Source organism: Lolium rigidum, chromosome 3, assembly GCF_022539505.1.
Source record: "Lolium rigidum isolate FL_2022 chromosome 3, APGP_CSIRO_Lrig_0.1, whole genome shotgun sequence".
Lineage (NCBI taxonomy): Eukaryota > Viridiplantae > Streptophyta > Magnoliopsida > Poales > Poaceae > Lolium > Lolium rigidum.
In genome coordinates this window covers 272,727,059-272,745,038 of record NC_061510.1, presented here as the reverse complement: position 1 = coordinate 272,745,038, position 17,980 = coordinate 272,727,059, and the positions used below count along the sequence as shown (strand labels likewise).

Here is a 17,980-nt window from a genome sequence, read left to right as displayed (position 1 = left end):
AACTCTTGGCGCAGTGATCAGCTGCCGGTGCGCTTCCATGAACCCTTCATTGGGGTCACGAAGCTGCACCCGGACGGCCATGTCCCTTGCATCCAGTATATATGGGCCCTTCTGGGAAGGTTTCCAGGAAGAGCCAGTTCTGCAGATGCAATGACAATGCAAAGCGTTAGCCATACTTGCGTTGTCAGCACGAGAGACAGAGATCAACTCCATGATGGCCATGAAAATCACAACAAGACCATCATGCCAATGCCAATGTCCATAATGGAGCTCCATCATAGGGCATGCCAATGCCAATGGCAATGTCAAGTTCCATCATAGGGTATGCCAATGACAAGTCCATGATGTAGTGTGTGCCAATGTCAAGCACTGTCATGGACTTGACAATGTCAAGCATTCTCATGGACTTGACATTGTCAAGTCCATCATGGAGCTTGGCAATGTCAAGAAATGTCATGGACAAGACAATGTCAAGTCCATGATGGAGCTTGATCTTGGCACAATGTGAAGTCCATGATGGAGATATCCAATCTGCGAGGATTGACCAGAAACTGCAATTTGAAGTGAGGGATTATATGGAGATCAAGACCACGGGTTGTAGGTAATGGGGAACGTGCTGCTCTCTTGTGCGATTATCCAGGAAACTACCCCGTTCGATCGCTACAAAGTACAAAGTTGGGCCGGTTAGACTGAACATGCCATGTCACGCGTGTCGTGAGATCGCATCGTGCGGCCAAAACCTGTGACCTCGATGAAAACTATAATGAGATCAATCACGAATGAGATCAACTGGGAAATAGAAATTATGTTTCACAAGAACGACTAATGCCAAAACACCTAGCTTTGCGGGAATCTAATTTGTTAGACGGTTATCTAAGTGAGTTGCTAAAACTACATATCCAAATAAGACCTTTCACTCGTTTCCGGTCTCGACCAGGTTCAGAAACGTGGCACGACGTTGGCCGGTTGAGAGAGGAGGCATGCGGGTGGTAGAAAAAAATATTCGTTTAGTGACTGGTAATTATAGGTTCTTGTCACTAACATATTTTTGCTTTGAGCCAAACTTCATAAAAACTGCTAGTGACAACCTTTTATACGCGCATGTCACTAGTGTGCTTGTACTAGTGACAGGCTTATACGAGCTCATCACTAGTGTTTGTACTAATGATATGCATAATTTTGCCCGTCACAAAATGGTTGGAGGCTATAAGCATTTTTGCACTAGTAACTATGGACAGACAAAAAGGGTTCGACTGGATGCTGGCCTTCCTCCGCATTGTGGCTCACCAGGTTCTTAAATCAGCTTTGGCATCTAGGATAGTACGGGGAGGAACTGCTGAATCGACCGTTTCCATGGAGCCAGCCTTGTCTCGTTAGAAAGTGACAACAATGCGTCGCCACAGAGCTAGCGAAGGAGATGGCATGAGCAGACATGAGATCGTGCGCTAGGCGAAATAGCTGCGGGGGAAATTCGGTCACCGTCCACGAAATTTCGCCAATGTATTTAGGTGCATCACCTCTCATCGTCAAATCTAACCCCGCCATTTCCCCTCTTCGGGCTTTCGCACCTTTCGATATCTATGGAGATGGCGGGAGCTTCCTCACAAACTAGGTCCTCTAGCTTGGCGACGACATGCCGACTTCTTTCTCTGCCCCAATTCTTCCGGTGGTTGTAAGATTGTGGAATCTTAGTCCTAGCTCGGATCTAAGCATGTGATAATGTGGGTATATTTGATGGCTTTGATTGTAGGTCATAACAGGATAGGGTGGAACCATCCTCCTCGACTCTATGAGAAATGGGTCTTCATTCAACATCTTGGTGATCTTCTCTTGCTTGGCATGACTCCTCTATCATCTTTTGATTGTGGCTTGGCCCATACAACATAGCATTTTCATAGCCTTCTTCCAAGACAGATCCCCACGAATATCATAGCTTTCTTCCTTCCTCATCATCACTTTCCACGGATATAGGTTTATCCGTTTATGCTTGGGGCCAACAAAGCCGGCCCTAAATACATATTTTAACCTACATTTTGAGTAAATCTGCAACAAATATTTAGAGCCCAAGGAAGTAACATTTTTTTAGGAGATGAAAGGAAAACTAACTCTTTTTTTTAGAATCAAAGGAAAACTAACTTTTTTTAGGTGGAACGACGCAACTTTATTAATTTAGATTTAAAATGTTTACAGGAATATTCAGGTTACTAGGTGGTGACAATAACCAAACATGCCTACCAGCTAACTTTTTTTTTCGAGCTTACCTACCTACAAACTAAGTAGGCTCAAGGGGTTGATGAGAAATAGAAAAGGCGTGATGTTTGGGGCAGGCCTGCTCGCGGGCGGCGCACATTTCGTTGGATAAAGAGAGTCAGAGTCAGGGATAGGCGAGCGAAGAACCCTAGCCTATTAAAGAATCACAGGCGAGCTCCCCAGAATCCACCATAGTTCTCGCGCGATTCGCAAGCCAAGTGTGAGGAAGGATTAGTATTCGCCGATTCGCAAGCCGACTAGCAGGCGACGATTTGATGGCGGCGCTTCGAGTCGCGGCGAGGAGGCTCATCAGTGGCGGCGGCCAGACGCCGGTCGTGGCCGTGGGAGAGGCGCAGCACCGGATCTTCCCGAGGCTCTTCCAGGTCAACCGGGCAACTTCTACCACGTCCTCCGCGACTGCTGCAAACAGCAATACGGCGGCCGCCAAGGTGCGCTGGGTCACCAAAGTTCATACTGTATTTCTGTGCCAGTTGTAATGTGCTCGCTCGATTATCCACTACATGATTAGTTAAACAGCTAGCACCTGTCTAATTTGAATTCAATTTTGTCAAACAGCTGCCACATCTCAAATTGCATTCAATTATTATTTTCAAACAGCTAGTAGATATCTAACTTCCAAACACCTAGCACGTCTCAATATTGAGTTCAGCTTATAAATCCATTAGAGGAAAACCCTATCTGTAAATTCGTTAAGCCATGGACCAGCTACCGTGATTTCACTAGTATCCTGGTTTTTCGGTTCATTGCCATAGCAACTCATGTTGGCTCCTGCAAAACAGGGTCTCGAAGCTGACGGACAGGAAAGACTCTTGAAGGAAATCCGTAACAGGAGGGAGCAGCTGTACGATCTGACATCGGAAGCGCAAACAATGTACAACATTCCAGGCACGGCAGGCCAAGAAGTTGCTCAGCTGCGCCGGGAGCTTGCAGCTCAAATTGAGCCTAGATCCAATGATAGGACGTGGTATGTATGATCATCTTCTCAAACATAATTGTGCTGTCTTTTTCTTTCTTTCTTTTTTGTAAAAAGCTTCAAGGGGCTAACTCACATGACCAACATGTAGGCGCATACTACGAGGAATAAGTATATTTGAGCGTTATGGGGGAATTATGGCGTTTATGTTTTCCTTGTATGTGCTGACAAACATGGCCATTGGCTCGATTGTTAAATTGGGGCCAGAAGAACGGCGATGGATCAAGAAGAAACGGAAGGAGGCAAGCAAGGGGAGGAGTGGAGACAATGTCTCTCTTAAATGAGGAGAAAAACAAGCGTGGAAGATGGTTATGAGTGCTAGCACTTGAATAAAAGGTTGTTAGATGGACGATAGGGATCAAAAGATGACGAAGTAAATCAAAAGGATTCTCAAGAAGACAAGGAAGAGACCAGGTGTTGAATAAATTTCTTGGAATACCTAGGGTAAAGACGATCAACAAACTGTACCTCATAAAAGAATAACAATTGCCAAATCAAGAAGTATTTGAGTTATTTTCTAATGGTAAATTGCAACGATATCCACGACCATCTTCACAATACAAAAATATATGATGAAAGATAAGAACTAAGCACCATGCTTATATAAAGATTCTTGATAGATCCACTTACTCAAGCAATCATGTAAATAAATGATTAAAATAACTTGAAGAAAACTGTTTTCTAAATAAGATATAGAAGTATGCATTTAAGGAAAACCACACTAAGAAAACCTCTCGCAAACAAAATTCGACATATGAACAATAAATATATTTAAGCAAATTGAAAATTGTTTAAACTAACATGCCACATCAGAACAAGAGAATTTCTAGTTTCAGTTCTATGTGACAATACCTCAATTGTTCAAATCTGGTAGGCTTGTGACAATACGTCAATGTATTAATTATCGCCCTATAATGTGATAATCCATTTCTTTTCAGCAAGAGGCAAAGAATATCCAACTACAAATAATTAATGGTCATTCTATAATTTGATTTTATTATGATTGTGAAGTTTCTAACTCATATCACTCCTAAAATAGGATGATACATTGATCTCTCGAAAGACTAACTAATGTACAACCAAGATGCAATAGAGGCTCAAAGCAAAACACACACCTGCATGATTTGCAAGACAACATACACATGCTTGATTGCCCAAAGATAAGCAAGTTGGAAGCATGTCAAATACACATATATGCATTATAGGGTCAAAAACCAAAATTTGCAAATGGGAAAATACATTTAAATGGTACTCCCTCTGTCCCAAAATATAAGGCGTCTAAGGACTGGTCAAAAGTCAAATTTTACTAACTTTGATCAAATATTTAGAAAAATATATTTACATCTACAATATCGAATGGACATATTAAGAAAATATATTTTATGGTGAATCTATTCATGTTGACTCAGTACTGTAAATGTTTATATTTTTGTGTATAAACTTGGTCAAACTTAAAAAAACGTTGACTTTTGACTAATCCTTAGACGCCTTATATTTTCGGACGGAGGGAGTACAAGTTACCGCAAGGAGATACACCAAATATAGGATAGAAGCGTGATAATCCATATGAATTGGCTTGATCAAGAAGGTCACTCGATTTTTCATGAGGTAGAATGGTACACAAGTCTCCAATGATCTCCAACAACATCTATTAATCAAGTTTGAACTTGTTGGTTTCAACCAAGTTGAGTCATCGTAATAGGCTTGAAAATCCAAATAGCTCCTTTTTTGTAAAACACTATAAGTATGAACATAAAAAATTGCCAACTTTATCCTTTCAAATAGAATATCGATAATTAATTGTAATAGTCTTCGAGAAGTTACCATTAGTACATAACTAAAGAAGATATCTGACTTTCCTCACGACATACATGCACTACAAAAATACATTTACACCCGACTCTTTTTTTGGACCCACAGGAGCAGTAGTCTACAATTTTTTTACCTGACATAGACTCCTTTACCGGTGACTAGCAAGGGTAGTGGATATGATCATGTCGCCGCAGGTTACATCGTGGCGGATAATTCTACCGCGTTAGCTGGTAGGCACCATCAGCATTCGTATATGCGCTGCTATACGAGATGTAGTAGTAATTATGTTGCTAGGTAAACAAAGCGATGTTGACTAGTCTAGCTTGTCTCACTGGCAGTATTCCGCCGGATAAACATAGCATCGTTGACTAGTCTATCCCGTGAGCCCCACTCGAAACCGAGCCATACAAAGTCCCTAGTTCCCCACGACCGTACTCTCTCTCCCACGCCTTCCATTCGTACTTTATCCAACCTCTAGTTCTCTCTCTCTTTCTCTCTCTATATATCTATCTCTCTCTCTACGAAAGATCCAACGGGAGGCGGCACATGTGGCGGCGGGAAACAGACGAGGATCTAAGGCTTGGTCTTACCTTCAATCTAATCGACAAATTTCATTTTTTTTAAAAAAAAAAAATTCTTGATGTTTTGAAGAAAATTGGGGATTTATCAACCTATCTCTCACATGTCCTTTGGTTGTTAAATATTTCAAGTTAAACGTTCAAGGAGTACGGGACCATATCGTAAACTTCGCCTGGCATGGGAATACGACCACCCGATGGTCCGCCGTGACCGCATTAACATGCCCGTCGCATGCCGATATACGACGTACGACAAGAACTGGGCAGATGACACTGGCCACGGGTTCTTGGTGTGCGGCCGCCATGACTAGGGTGGTGAATGCTTGTTCCTATAGTGGGCTGATACCCAACACCTAGTGGAACTCACTACAAAAAATGTCGCCATGGGCGATGAACTTGGGGGACCGACCGTGGTTGTTGATGCACCATACCCGAGGATTTTCGCTCTTTTCTTGGTGCATCTCAAACCTTTTTTTCCTTGATTTTGACGCCAACTAGCACCACGGAATCAGGAAAAATGCCGCGCATTGGTGTCCGGGACGTGGTGCATGACGATTTCGCGGATGCGTCGGCCAAGTCAACGCAAATCTACACCCCCATGGAGGGTAGGACCCAGATGGCAGCATCTCTAGCTCTGTTTTTTTCTCGATTGCACCCTCTCGTTCACGTTCTTCGATCGTGTTGTTTATGTTGCTGGCTCATGGGTCCCGCATGTCATTCTCTCTGAACGATAAATGTTTTCTTTTTTGGATTTTTTATCCCTAATTTTTGGCTAATTGACCTTTTCTTTTGATCCACTTCCGCCTTTGAAACGTTGAGGATGTTTCCAGCTCATGGGTCACATATGTCATCCTCTCTGTACAATAAATGTTTTCTTTTTTGGATTTATTTCTGACCCCAAATTTTAGGCTACTTGTCTTTTTCTTTCGATGTGCTGCCGCCTGGTTAATGTTGAGGATGCTGCTAACTCATGGGTTCCGTATGTCAGCCTCTCTTAATGATAAATGTTTCTTTTTTTATATTTTACACTTAATTTTGGGCTACTTGCCTTTGTCTTTCGATCACCTGGCTCATGGTCCCATATGTTAGCGTCTTTGCAAGACAAACGTTTTCCTTTTTAGATTTTGTTGACCCCTAATATCTGCCTACTTTTCTTTTTTCTTTGGATCTTCTGCTGCCTAGTTAACGTTAAGGCTGCTGCTAGCTATGGGTCCCATATGTCAGCATTTGTGAATGATAAACTTTTTTATTGAATTTTTTTGACCCCTAAATTTTGGCTACTTGTCTTTTTATTTCGATTTCCTACCGTCTAATTAACGTTGAGGACGCTGCTGTAAAATGTTTGCACATGTCATCTTCTATGTACAATAAACGTTTTCGTTTCTTGGATTTATTTTTAACCCGTGATTTCTACCTACTTTCCTTTTTCTTTGGATCCCCTGCGGCCTTTCAAACGTTGAGGCCGCTCTTGGCTTATGGGTCTCATATGTCATCCTCTATGTAAAATAAAAGTTTCATTTCTTTGATTTACTTTTGACCCCTAATTTCTGTCTAATTGTGTTTTTCTTTCGATCTCATGTTGCCTGGTTAACATCGAGGACACTGCTAGATCATGGGTCCTACATGTCAGGCTCTCTGAACGATAAGCGTTTTCTTTCTTGGATTTTTGTCACCCGTGATTTCTGACTACTTGTCATTTTCATCCGATCCCCTGCCGCCTTGTTGACGTGGTAGGATCATGAGTCCGTAATGTCAGCCTATATGTACAAGAAACATGCGATATCTCGAATTTTTTACCATATTGCGAAATACTTGTATTTTTTTATGGCTAGGGCCATAATTCGAGCTAGCGATATAAATGTAGAAAATGTATGGCGTAAATATATGTTTGAAGTCCCGTGAAGTCATATATCGTGGACTGAATTTATATTGGCTCTCTGAACCATAAGTGTTTTCCTTCTTGGGTTTTTTTCTCAACCATGATTTCTGACTAGTTACCTTTTTCATCCGATCCCCTGCCGCATTGTTAAAAAGGCGGGATGATGGGTCCGTAATGTTAGCCTATATGTACAAGAAAAGAAACATGTGATATCTTAATTTTTTATGATATTGCGAGATACTTGTCTTTTTTCGAGGCCTAAGGCCATAATTCGAGCTAGAAAGGCTATAAATGTAGAAAATTTATAGCGTGTATAAATTTATATTTGAAATCCCGTGTAGTCATCTATCGTGGACGGATATATCGACAATATCTCCTTGGAATCTTTTTTCACGATCAATTTATAGCGTCTTAACAATAATATAACTGCATCAATACATACGGTATATTTTCTGGAACTGGAAGAGATGGAGGCAAGGTGGGACCAAACCCACCCAAACTATCGCAGGTGGTGGCTGTAGGTTGGAGCGACCCAAGCCCGAAAGAAGGGGGCTGGAGCACCGTCGCAGTTCGTGCCTTGCCAGGGGGAGGCCGCCGCGGGTGGTGCCTCGTCGGGGGAGGTGGAGGAACGCCGTTAGGGTGCCGCCGCCAAGCACCGCTGCAGGTGGCGCCTCACTGGGGGGGGGGGGGACGAACTCTATGCCGAGGGTGATGCAGAAACATCGACGCTGAGCGTGGTAGCTGCATGCTGAGAAAACATGGACTACTACGGCGGGGTCTCAAGGAGGAGATGCCCACCAGCCTCTCTGTTCTCTCCCTCTCTCTCTCCATGGTAGGGCCTTTGTGTAGCTAGACATTGCAAGGGGAAGACGGCTGGCATATTACTAATTGCCAAGTTAATTTAGTAGCAATTGCCAGGTTAGTTTAGCAATAATTGCCATATTAATTAGTAGAATTTCAAAATTAATTAGTGTAGAATGCCAAATTAGGTAGACTTAGCTGCCAGATTAATGCTGGCTAGTTGCCATATTAGCTTGATGTTTTTTGGTGGTGACCTTCATGTGTGGTTAAAATTTGGCAGTCGAGTGAATTTTATTTGATAATCTTTGTAGTTAATAATTGTAGCCTACAAATCATTTGTCCTGTTTATCCACAAGATGTGACGAGGTGTTTTTGGAAACTAGCAGCAGGGACAAGGAGTACGTAGCAGCGCAGTGACCGATGCCATTCACATAACTAGTAATTAGATAAGGATTAGATACAAGCATAGATGTATGCATGTTAATGGGTCCACCAGAAAAACCTATGTGTGCGCCCACCCATCACTTTTTACCTGCTAGTTAGCCAGCCGCCACAAGAAATCTGCTTGGTGCGGCGCCGCCAAGTACCACACAATCCATCTGTATTTGAAATCCCGTGTAGTCATATATCGTGGACCGAGTTTATATTGGAAATCCCATGTCACCATATGTACATATATCTCCACAATATCTTGTTGGAATTTTTTTCGCGATCAATTTATAGCGTGGCGACTTAACAATAACACAATTGCATGAGTAGATATGGTAGTACTTCTGGAACTCGAAGAGATGGAGGTGAGGTGGGCCCAAACCCACCCAAACTATTGCAGGTGGCGGCTGTTGCCAGTAGCGACCCATGCCCGAACGAAGGGGGCGAGACCGCAGACCCCGGAGCGACCCGTCCCGCCACAGGGCTCCGAACGTAGCATATAAATTCCCTCCGTGATCAACCCGGACGCGTTGGGGGGTGTCGCGGAGGAACTTGGGACGGACGGGCGCGCGCGGCACTGCTGGAGGCAGGTGCCAAGATCAAGCTCCATCATGGACTTGACATTGTCTTGTCCATGACATGCAGCGCACATTGACATGAATCCTATCTACATTCACATCAATCGGAGCTGTTGGACAACTATCTGATCTACAATGTCATCAAATCGATCTACACTAGCATCTATTAGATTGAGGAGCGAGCCACAGTACTTACGATGGGGTGGAGTGAAAGCTGCCCCGTCGGAGGAGGAGGAGGAGGAGGACGCGCACAAGCGTCGGCATGTCCTCGAGGAGGTCGCACTCCAAATCCGGGAGGAGGAGGCGGAGCCGGAGCAGCGGTCGTCTGGTAGGGCGCCGGTGCCGCGGTCGGGAAGCGGGCACCGATGGACCTGTCGGCTGCCGAAGAGCACGTGGTCGGTCGAACGGCGGCGGCGCGGCGCGTGACGCGCCATTCGGAGCAGCCGGACGCGGCATGCCCCATGGCATCGGCGCGTGCATCGGGGTCGGCGCGAACCCCGTCGGGGGTTTCATCTCCCAGCTTGAGCCCGGTGCACATGTCGCCATTGCCGCCGCCCTTGGCGATGGAAACCCTAGGGGGCAGGGGTCAAAACCCCCCGGAGTCGAGGGATCCGCCGGTGGAATCCCGGCGGCTTGAAAAGCGGCGACGGCCACGCTGTGAGTTGCCATGCCGGCCGGCCTCTTACTCGCGAGCGGCGATGGCCGATTCAACACCGGTACACGACGGACATCGATCTGCGCCGCTGAATCGCGGCCGCCGGCCTCGTACTCGCGACGATGCGCATGAGCGCCTCATTGGACCTCGTGACAGTCGGCCGGACGGCTGGATCCATCGGTGCTAGAGCGGAAGGAGGCGCAGGAGGCGGGGAGGCCATGGACGGCAGTTGATGCGACAGGGCTGTGAGTGTTAGTGAGAGAGTGAATAGAAGGAGGCAACCGGTGACTGGAAGTGGGGAGCAAGGGCCAAGACAACGACGGCGTGCAAAACCGCACGATAACGGGACAAGCCCGCTGAAAACTGCCGATTCAAACGTTCCTCCAGACCCTATATCAGAGGTGATTTAAGAATCGGTTGGACCACAACGCGAAGGACTTCCAGGCAACTAAAAGGCCTAATTTTTGCTGAGCTGATGCGAACCGGCTATCAAACGCGCCCTTGGTAAGTGCAACAACACCACCGCGCGCACGACATGAACAAGTTAGCTAAGCTAGCTAAGCCCAAGCTGGTCCCGTACTGAGCACGTCCGACACGCACGGAAGCAGAATACTCTACTATACTAATAAAGTTGTAAGGTTTCCAATTCTCTCAATTTTTTGTCTCCTTTTGACCTCTCATGTGGTGACACGTACATAAGATGGTGCTAGGTGTCTCCACCCAGTTGGTTGAAGCTTTTTGACTTGCTCTGTTTGACTTCTTCCTAAATATTTTCTTTTCCTTACTTGCTTGCTCAACCCGTTGCCTATTGTGTTTAGTTCTTGGTACCGGATGAGCTCTCAGCTTTGTGTCTTCCTTTTTCTTTGACATCCGGTCACAGTTTGGATCCTAAGGCGGTATTTCTATTTCCCAAGTGCTAAAAAGTGCTCGGGTGCTGGCTGGCTTGTCCGAGCCCTCGATTTTGAGCCGTCCGATGCGCTCGATCAATCCTCGCGAAGACGCGCCGTTCCGACAGTTTCCACCCCCGGGTCAACAGCGCGCCGCCCCACCTACTCTGTTTCTGATCCCCACAGCGGGCAGCACCCCACCCTCCACCGTCTCCCTCCCGATCCGCCGGCATGCTCCACCACCTCGATGATCATCCCCCCCAACCAGCACCTCCGGCGCCCCCTCCTGCTACCTCCCGCCGAGATCCGCCGACGCAGCCCCTCCTCACCCTACCTCGAGATACCCTGGAAACATCCTTCCTTCTCCGTCGCTGGAGGAGCGTGGAACCGCTGCCGGATCACACCACCTCCACCCCCTCCCGCAGAGAAGACACGATTATTAGGTCCTCTCCCGATTCGTCTAACCCAGGCACCTAGAGCTCCAGCGCGGCGGCGCCATGGACGTCGGCATGGTATTGCGTGCCTCTGGATCTTCTTCCTTGAGCACTAGATCAAGGCCTCGACGGCATGAATGCGCCGCCATCTCCGCTTTCAGCGCCCGTCTCCATGGAGGTAACCACCTTAAGACTTCACAATCCTTCCTCTCCTCCTGGTCTTGTAGGGTGTGTTGTGTGCATGATTGCTTGTGGAGCATGCGGGCGTGCTTGCTTGCTGGGTGTGCGTGCGTGCTTGATTTGCTGCCGAGATCTGGATGCCTCCCGATTTGTGTTTATAGTCTGCGTGCTGGTCAAACATGGACATTGCACAGTCTGACTCTGACCGGTGCACGCTGTTGCAGCTCATCCAGCAGCACGAGCTTCATTTGGCCTCTGAAGAATAGCAGGCCTTCAGGAACAGCAGCAACTTCAGCAACTTGTGGCATCGGACCGTGCGGAGGAGATGGCTGCGGAGGTAGCTGCAACAGCTCTTTATCAAAGCGACATGACCACGCTAGTGGGGATCTCCACGTCAGTTACAACAACGGGAGGCGCGGCCGCACCATAGGTCAGACCATCACCAGAAGAATTAGAGTTTTGACACCCTGAAGCAAACTAAATAAAAGTTCCCTGAATAAAAGTGATTACCTGCTTGCATATTTGCTGTCTGATGTATGGGTGAGAGAAAGGGAGCAGATTTTGACTCGGAATGGAAAATTGTTTGTCCAATATCTATTTGGATTGGATTCGGTATCAAGGATCTTGTTCATGCACTTGTCAGCTTTTATGGTGATATACAAATATGCATGCATGATTCCAGCATAAGTACATATTTGGGCATGTCTGATTTCAGCATATTTGGGCATGTCTGATTTCAGCATAAATGCATATGCATGCTTGCCTTCTTTCTTACAGAATAAGACCTTTGTTTTCTGCAGTTACTTATTACATAGATTTTTTTTTTAGGATAGTCCAGCTGAAGACTTTGTTTTGGCCCCATCAATTACATTCCTGAATTTTTCTACTGAATTTGCAGGTAGTGGTCACATCCATGCTGCTGGGCAGTGCAAAATGCTACAGTGGTGCTCAAGTCTGAGGCGAAACTCCTACGGTGCACTACATGTTGGTGCTCTATTTCTCTCCCTTGGCACCTTTACCTTTCTGAAATGAGAATGCTCTCTGGGAATTTAGAGCTACTACTGTCCTGGTAGCCAAGTAGCATACAATAATGTCTGATGATTTCTTGTCTTGGTATTTGCTACTTTTTTGCTAAGTTGTCGATGACTAGCTGAGTTTAGCCGACAGTACGAACTAGATGAGTTCCTGGTGGCATTAGTTGCATGCATTTTATAGGTGGTTCATTAAGGTCCAGGTCACAATTATTTTTTGGAAAAAGAATAAAATCAAATTCCACCGAAAACAAGTATTTGAACATACTAATTTATTCCAGCGGCCCTGATGTAAATCAATTACACAAACATGGAGTGCAGTTGCATAAAGTTTTGAACAAAATGTATCCATATTTTCATTTTGGATAACTTTTTTAAAGCTGTTTCCTTTTTTTACTCTTTAATGCACGATTTTTAATGAGACACAACATACTAATTTTTTTACCACAGAATGTAATACATATTCTCTTTTTTGCTGCAAAATTTTCAGCTTTACTTTAAGACATCCATGTGTGTACAGAGAGATGGGGTTCGGCAGCAGATATGATCAACCAGTACCAGACACCAGTGACCAAGGTGAACCTATCTACTGCTAAGTTGCACTATTTACTGTTAGGTTATTTGTAAGCCTAGTGCTGTGTTGCTAACTAGCTACTGCTAAGTCTACTAAGTTACTGCTAATTTACTGTTATGTTGCTACTAATTTGGGGCCACAAACACTCTGTTTGGGTTGTTTTTGCATCTTGTTTGGGGTCCAACAAAAGGTATGGCTATTTAACTAAGTTGCTGCTGTAACCCTCCCTGTTGTTTCCAAGATCAATGTTAGTTGCATGGTAATATGCACTAAGTTGTTTTATTCAGCATACTTGAGTTATTTCCATCATTTTAATCTAAGTTTTGACTTACTATCAAATTCCCCTAAGTAGTATAGTGATTTAATTAAGTTGCGTTTTGCTATCTCACTAAGTTGTTATTTCGTGAAAATTAAGTTGTACATTAACGATTTTAAACGAAGTTACCTTTTTTCATCCCCTCAGTTGTATACTGATTATAATTAAGTTGTTTTATTCAGCATAGTTAAGTTGTTTCCATCACCATGTTGATTAATCCCCCGTTCTCAAACCACTTTGTTATACCAGCTACGCTCTGTATAAAATAGCAAACCAGTCTATGTGATCCTCATGGTGCCATGTTGTGTATGAATTCGTACCGCAGTCACAATTTATATGAGTGGATTCATCTCGCGGTGCCCATCACCCACTCGTTTTTGTTGCACCTGTCCAACCTACTTGTTTGTGCACAACTTGCATTAGATAGGGCAACGAGCTACGTTCTCAAGATGGTACTCGTTTTATAGGGGGTAGATTATGGACATACCAGTGCATTTTTTGTAGATCCCCATTCTTTTTAAGGTTCTACAAATACCATCAACTTGGCCATCTCATCTCATTGTGTTAACCACCAGACGCTTCACCTTGTCCGTTTCCATGATGATGCTCGCTGATATATGCATTGTGAAGGATTTGTTATGGTTTAATAGTGTATCATATGACCCAGAAATCATGAGGCTGTTTATCTCGTCTCATTTTTTTAACCACAAGGCTGTTTCATGAACCCCTTATCTTCCTCAACATTACCTAGTAGTTCTGTAATAGGGTATCGGATTTGTAATAGTTTTTAAGCAACATACTTAAGTTGCTTACTAATTAAATTAAGTTGCTTTGTCAACATGGTTAAGTTGGTTACTGAATTAGCTAAGTTGATTTTCCATCATGCTTAGGTTCTTTTTTATCAACAACCTTAATTTAGCTACTTAATCTAACTAAGTTGATTTTTCCAACATGATTAAGTTGTATTTTCCAATATAGCTAAGTTTGTTCTTTAGCAACAAGGATTTCATAGTTGACTACTAATTCAATTAAGTTCCTTTTGGCATCATGGTTGAGTTGTTTTCATAATCTAGCTAAGTTTGCTTTTAGCAACATGACTTTTTTAGTTGGCTACTGATAGGACCATCGCACAACTTACGTTTAATATGACAGCGGTGAATGTTCTCACGTTTACTGCAAAGGTGTGTAGACCCCGTATGTTTTTAGTGTTTTCTAGGTGCCATATGAAATTTACTTCAAGCTTATATCATGCCACATATGTCCCTTTTTTTACATAAATTGGTACTGAACACTACCTTTGGTTGTAATGGTTGTTTGCTTTTTGATTGTAGTCAATCAGCCAGATAACAATTGCTTCAGTATATATGGATGGAAGTTTGTCTAATGTTTTAAGTAAGTTGCTTTTCTCAGCAAGCATGAGTTTGCTAATAATTTAACTAAGTTGCCCTTTGTTGTCTAGCTAAGTTGTTTTACCATCATCTAACCTAAGTTTTTGATTTTACAAAAAAATCCTATTAGTAGTTCTCTGTTTAATTTAAGTTTGCCTTTTCTCAACTGGCCACAAGTACCGCAAGTAGATTATCGCTGGTCGATAGCAGACTTGTCGTCATGTAGTTCTGAAGATGCCTATTGTTTAAGTCAAAGCCCAAACATACTGTGGCATGATTAAGTTCATGCTCATTATACTTTGCAGCATGATTGTTGTTGGTAGATACCATAATGCGAGATGATTTGTGTGTTATCTGCACATACATAGGGTAGTGGATCTAACTAAGTTGTTGGTTTTCAGATCACCTAGTCCCTTTTTCCTATGCAGGTAAGTTGCAGTTTGTCATGCCACTAAGTTGTAGTTTATCAGGCCATGACGATGTAGTTATCAGATTACCTAGTTGCTTTTTGTGTGCAGGTAAGTTGCGGTTTGTCATGCCACGAAGTTGTAGTTATCATATTACCTAGTTGCCTTTTGTGTGTAGCTAAGTTGCGAGTGCTTGTAATCAACTTCTAATATCCTGGCCATAATGCTCCTTGGTTTTCTTCCCTTTGCGGATTGTTGAAACTTAAGAAAGATGAAGCATAAAACTTGGGAAGTATGTACAACTGGCCTGATTTGTGCACATAATATCATCTAAGAGTGTTGATGCCTTAAACAAGTCCTTTGTAAAATTGGCATTAAAAATGCATGTTGGTGTCAATCCTATTGTAGTTTTCCTGACTCTTGAATCTCAGGTTTGAGGAGACCCTAGTACTTTCCTCCCGTTATGTAACTTTTCCATTGGTTGTCACACGGAGCATCTAGTGTTGTGCCTCATGTCATGGCACACATCACCTGCTGGGGTTGATCGAGGTGGAGCTACACCTCGCGGCGTTGGCTGTCACAAAGACAACAAATTGTTTCTTCGGACATCTTCTAAGGTGTATTTTTATCGGCGTTATTATTGGTTTCGCATGTGAGCTAAGTTGTAATTTTGCATAATAAATTATAGACCCATGTGTTTGCTAAGTTGTATATTCATTATTACTAATTTGTATACCCCTTCTGCAAAGTTGCATGTTCTACCTATGAAGTTCTATACCTCTACACCTAAGTGTGAAATTACTTATTTTTAAGGAGTGCAGCAATTGTATCTTCTCTAGTTCCAACCTAGTAGGGGATGACGCAACTAAAACATTACTGACAACAAATTGTTCAAATAGTGCGGCAACTATAAAATCCACCAAATGCAACCCCATTTGGGGATGGATGGTAAAGTTGTGCATCATCATTGTTGTCTATTATCGTGTCTAAGTTATCTACCAGTAGTACAAATTAGCTAGCATCCCTGTTATGAAGTTGTGTACCATTGTCGTGAAGTTGTCTACTGATTTGCCGTGACACTAGAGTTGCTGCAATAGCGCTTCGACAAAGAATATAAATTGGTGGTTCAAACATATGCTAAGTTGTATTTTCATGCAATATTTATTGTTGTCACACATGATCTAAGTTGCTTTTACAGAAGTAAATTTCCTCTATAACTTTGCTAAGTTGCATACTACGGACAGTAAACCGTTGTTTCGCATGTGTGCTAAGTTGAGTTTTGCTGACATATGTACTAAGTTGTATTTTTTCGCCCAAAGTAAGTTGTTGCTTCGCACATGGAGTTTGGCTTCTCGGATCCATTTTGCAAAACAAGCACATGATGCCATACCGCTCTCGCGAGAACGCTGCCGTTAAGGTCGGTTGTGTTCCACTTCCTTGATGCCATCAAGCTGAGCGGATCTTATACGATTCTAAGTTGCCCCTTCGACAGTACATTATTGGATCAGACATGTCATGAAGCATTTTCATTAAGCACACGTATAACCCACTTTCAGTAAAAGAAAGGACTGCAGCCGTGTGCGACCCGTTTTTCTCCTCTTCTCCTATCTCTTCCCCTTTCCTTCCCTTTTCCTGTCCCAATTTCTTCCCCAACGACCATGAGAGCCAGGCAGCGCCGGCCATCCCCTCCACCCTGGCCCCTGGCGGTCCTCTGCGCGCATCCTGTCCCCTTCCCTGCGCCGCCGCGGCAGCTTTATTTGTCCCTCCCCATCCCCCACGTTCCTCTGCCGTCGCGCGACCTTCGCTCCCACGCACGGCCCCGATGCTCCTCCTCAGGAACTCGGCGCCGTGCCGCCTCCCAGGCCGTGGCCACCCTCCGGGCGCTATTCAGTGTGACTGCTGCGAGGTACTGGTCCAGATTCACAGTCGGCTCCACCCCGCCGGCGGGAGCCGGGAGGCAGAGGATTGTGGAGGTATCGGGTGGTGGATCGTGAAGTCGGGAGGAATTGAGGAAGTGAACCGGGTCGTCCATGGCATGGAAAAGGTGGATCTCGGCGGGGAGGTTGGGCCGGAGCGGATGCGCACGGCGACGGGGACTGCCCCGGTGGTCGTCGACGCCAAGGACTTCGTCGACGTGTGAACCAGTGCGTGGACTTTCTGCTTTCGTTTGAACGCTCTACGATGACCAGTTCCAACTTTCTATTTCTGGGGTGAGGGCTCGATTCGACTAACAGGCCCCCGTTTGCTCGCTAGACACGTCCTTCTATTTTATGTTTTGTTTGTAGCCGGTTATGAGATAGCCTTCCGGTGACTTGTTTTTTTTCTTTTGTTCTTATCTTCTTTCGATACACCTTGGCCATTACGTTTGCATATTATTATATTATTTCCTTCAACTTGGCTCCCACGTCTCTTCTTGCTCTATGAAGCTTGGCAGCCAAGGTTTCTATTCTTGTCTATATATTTGCCGCCTGAGTTTCTTATCTTTTATCTGTGTCATTGTGGCTTACCAATTTTGTTCTTCCATTCTTCAGACGATTCTGGTATATGCCGTCTTTTTCTTTCTTCTGCCAGCCAGCCTGCAGGTTCTTCTGCCACGGGAGTGCCTCCATCTGTTTTTTCTGTTGCGGTAGGTTCTTCATGCTGAGCTTTGCATGAGGGTGGTTTCCCAGCCGCCAACTATGAGCATGTTGTGTCATGGTGGAGCTTGTCGCATATCGGTACTCGATGTGCCTTCAAAGAATTTTCCGACAAGGAGTTGCTGCATGTGAGAGTGCGCTGCCGGGCTAT

At 44.4% G+C, this 17,980-nt stretch overlaps 1 protein-coding gene across 1 annotated transcript; it reads left to right on the top strand.

Moving 5' to 3' along the window:
- The first annotated feature begins 2,525 nt into the window (after positions 1-2,525).
- Positions 2,526-3,714, top strand: LOC124696539. Its single transcript, XM_047229254.1, has 3 exons — positions 2,526-2,699; positions 3,051-3,235; positions 3,336-3,714. Exons 1-3 carry the CDS (start codon positions 2,526-2,528, stop codon positions 3,526-3,528), a joined length of 552 nt encoding a protein of 183 aa, XP_047085210.1. The 3' UTR covers positions 3,529-3,714.
- Positions 3,715-17,980: the final 14,266 nt, after the last annotated feature.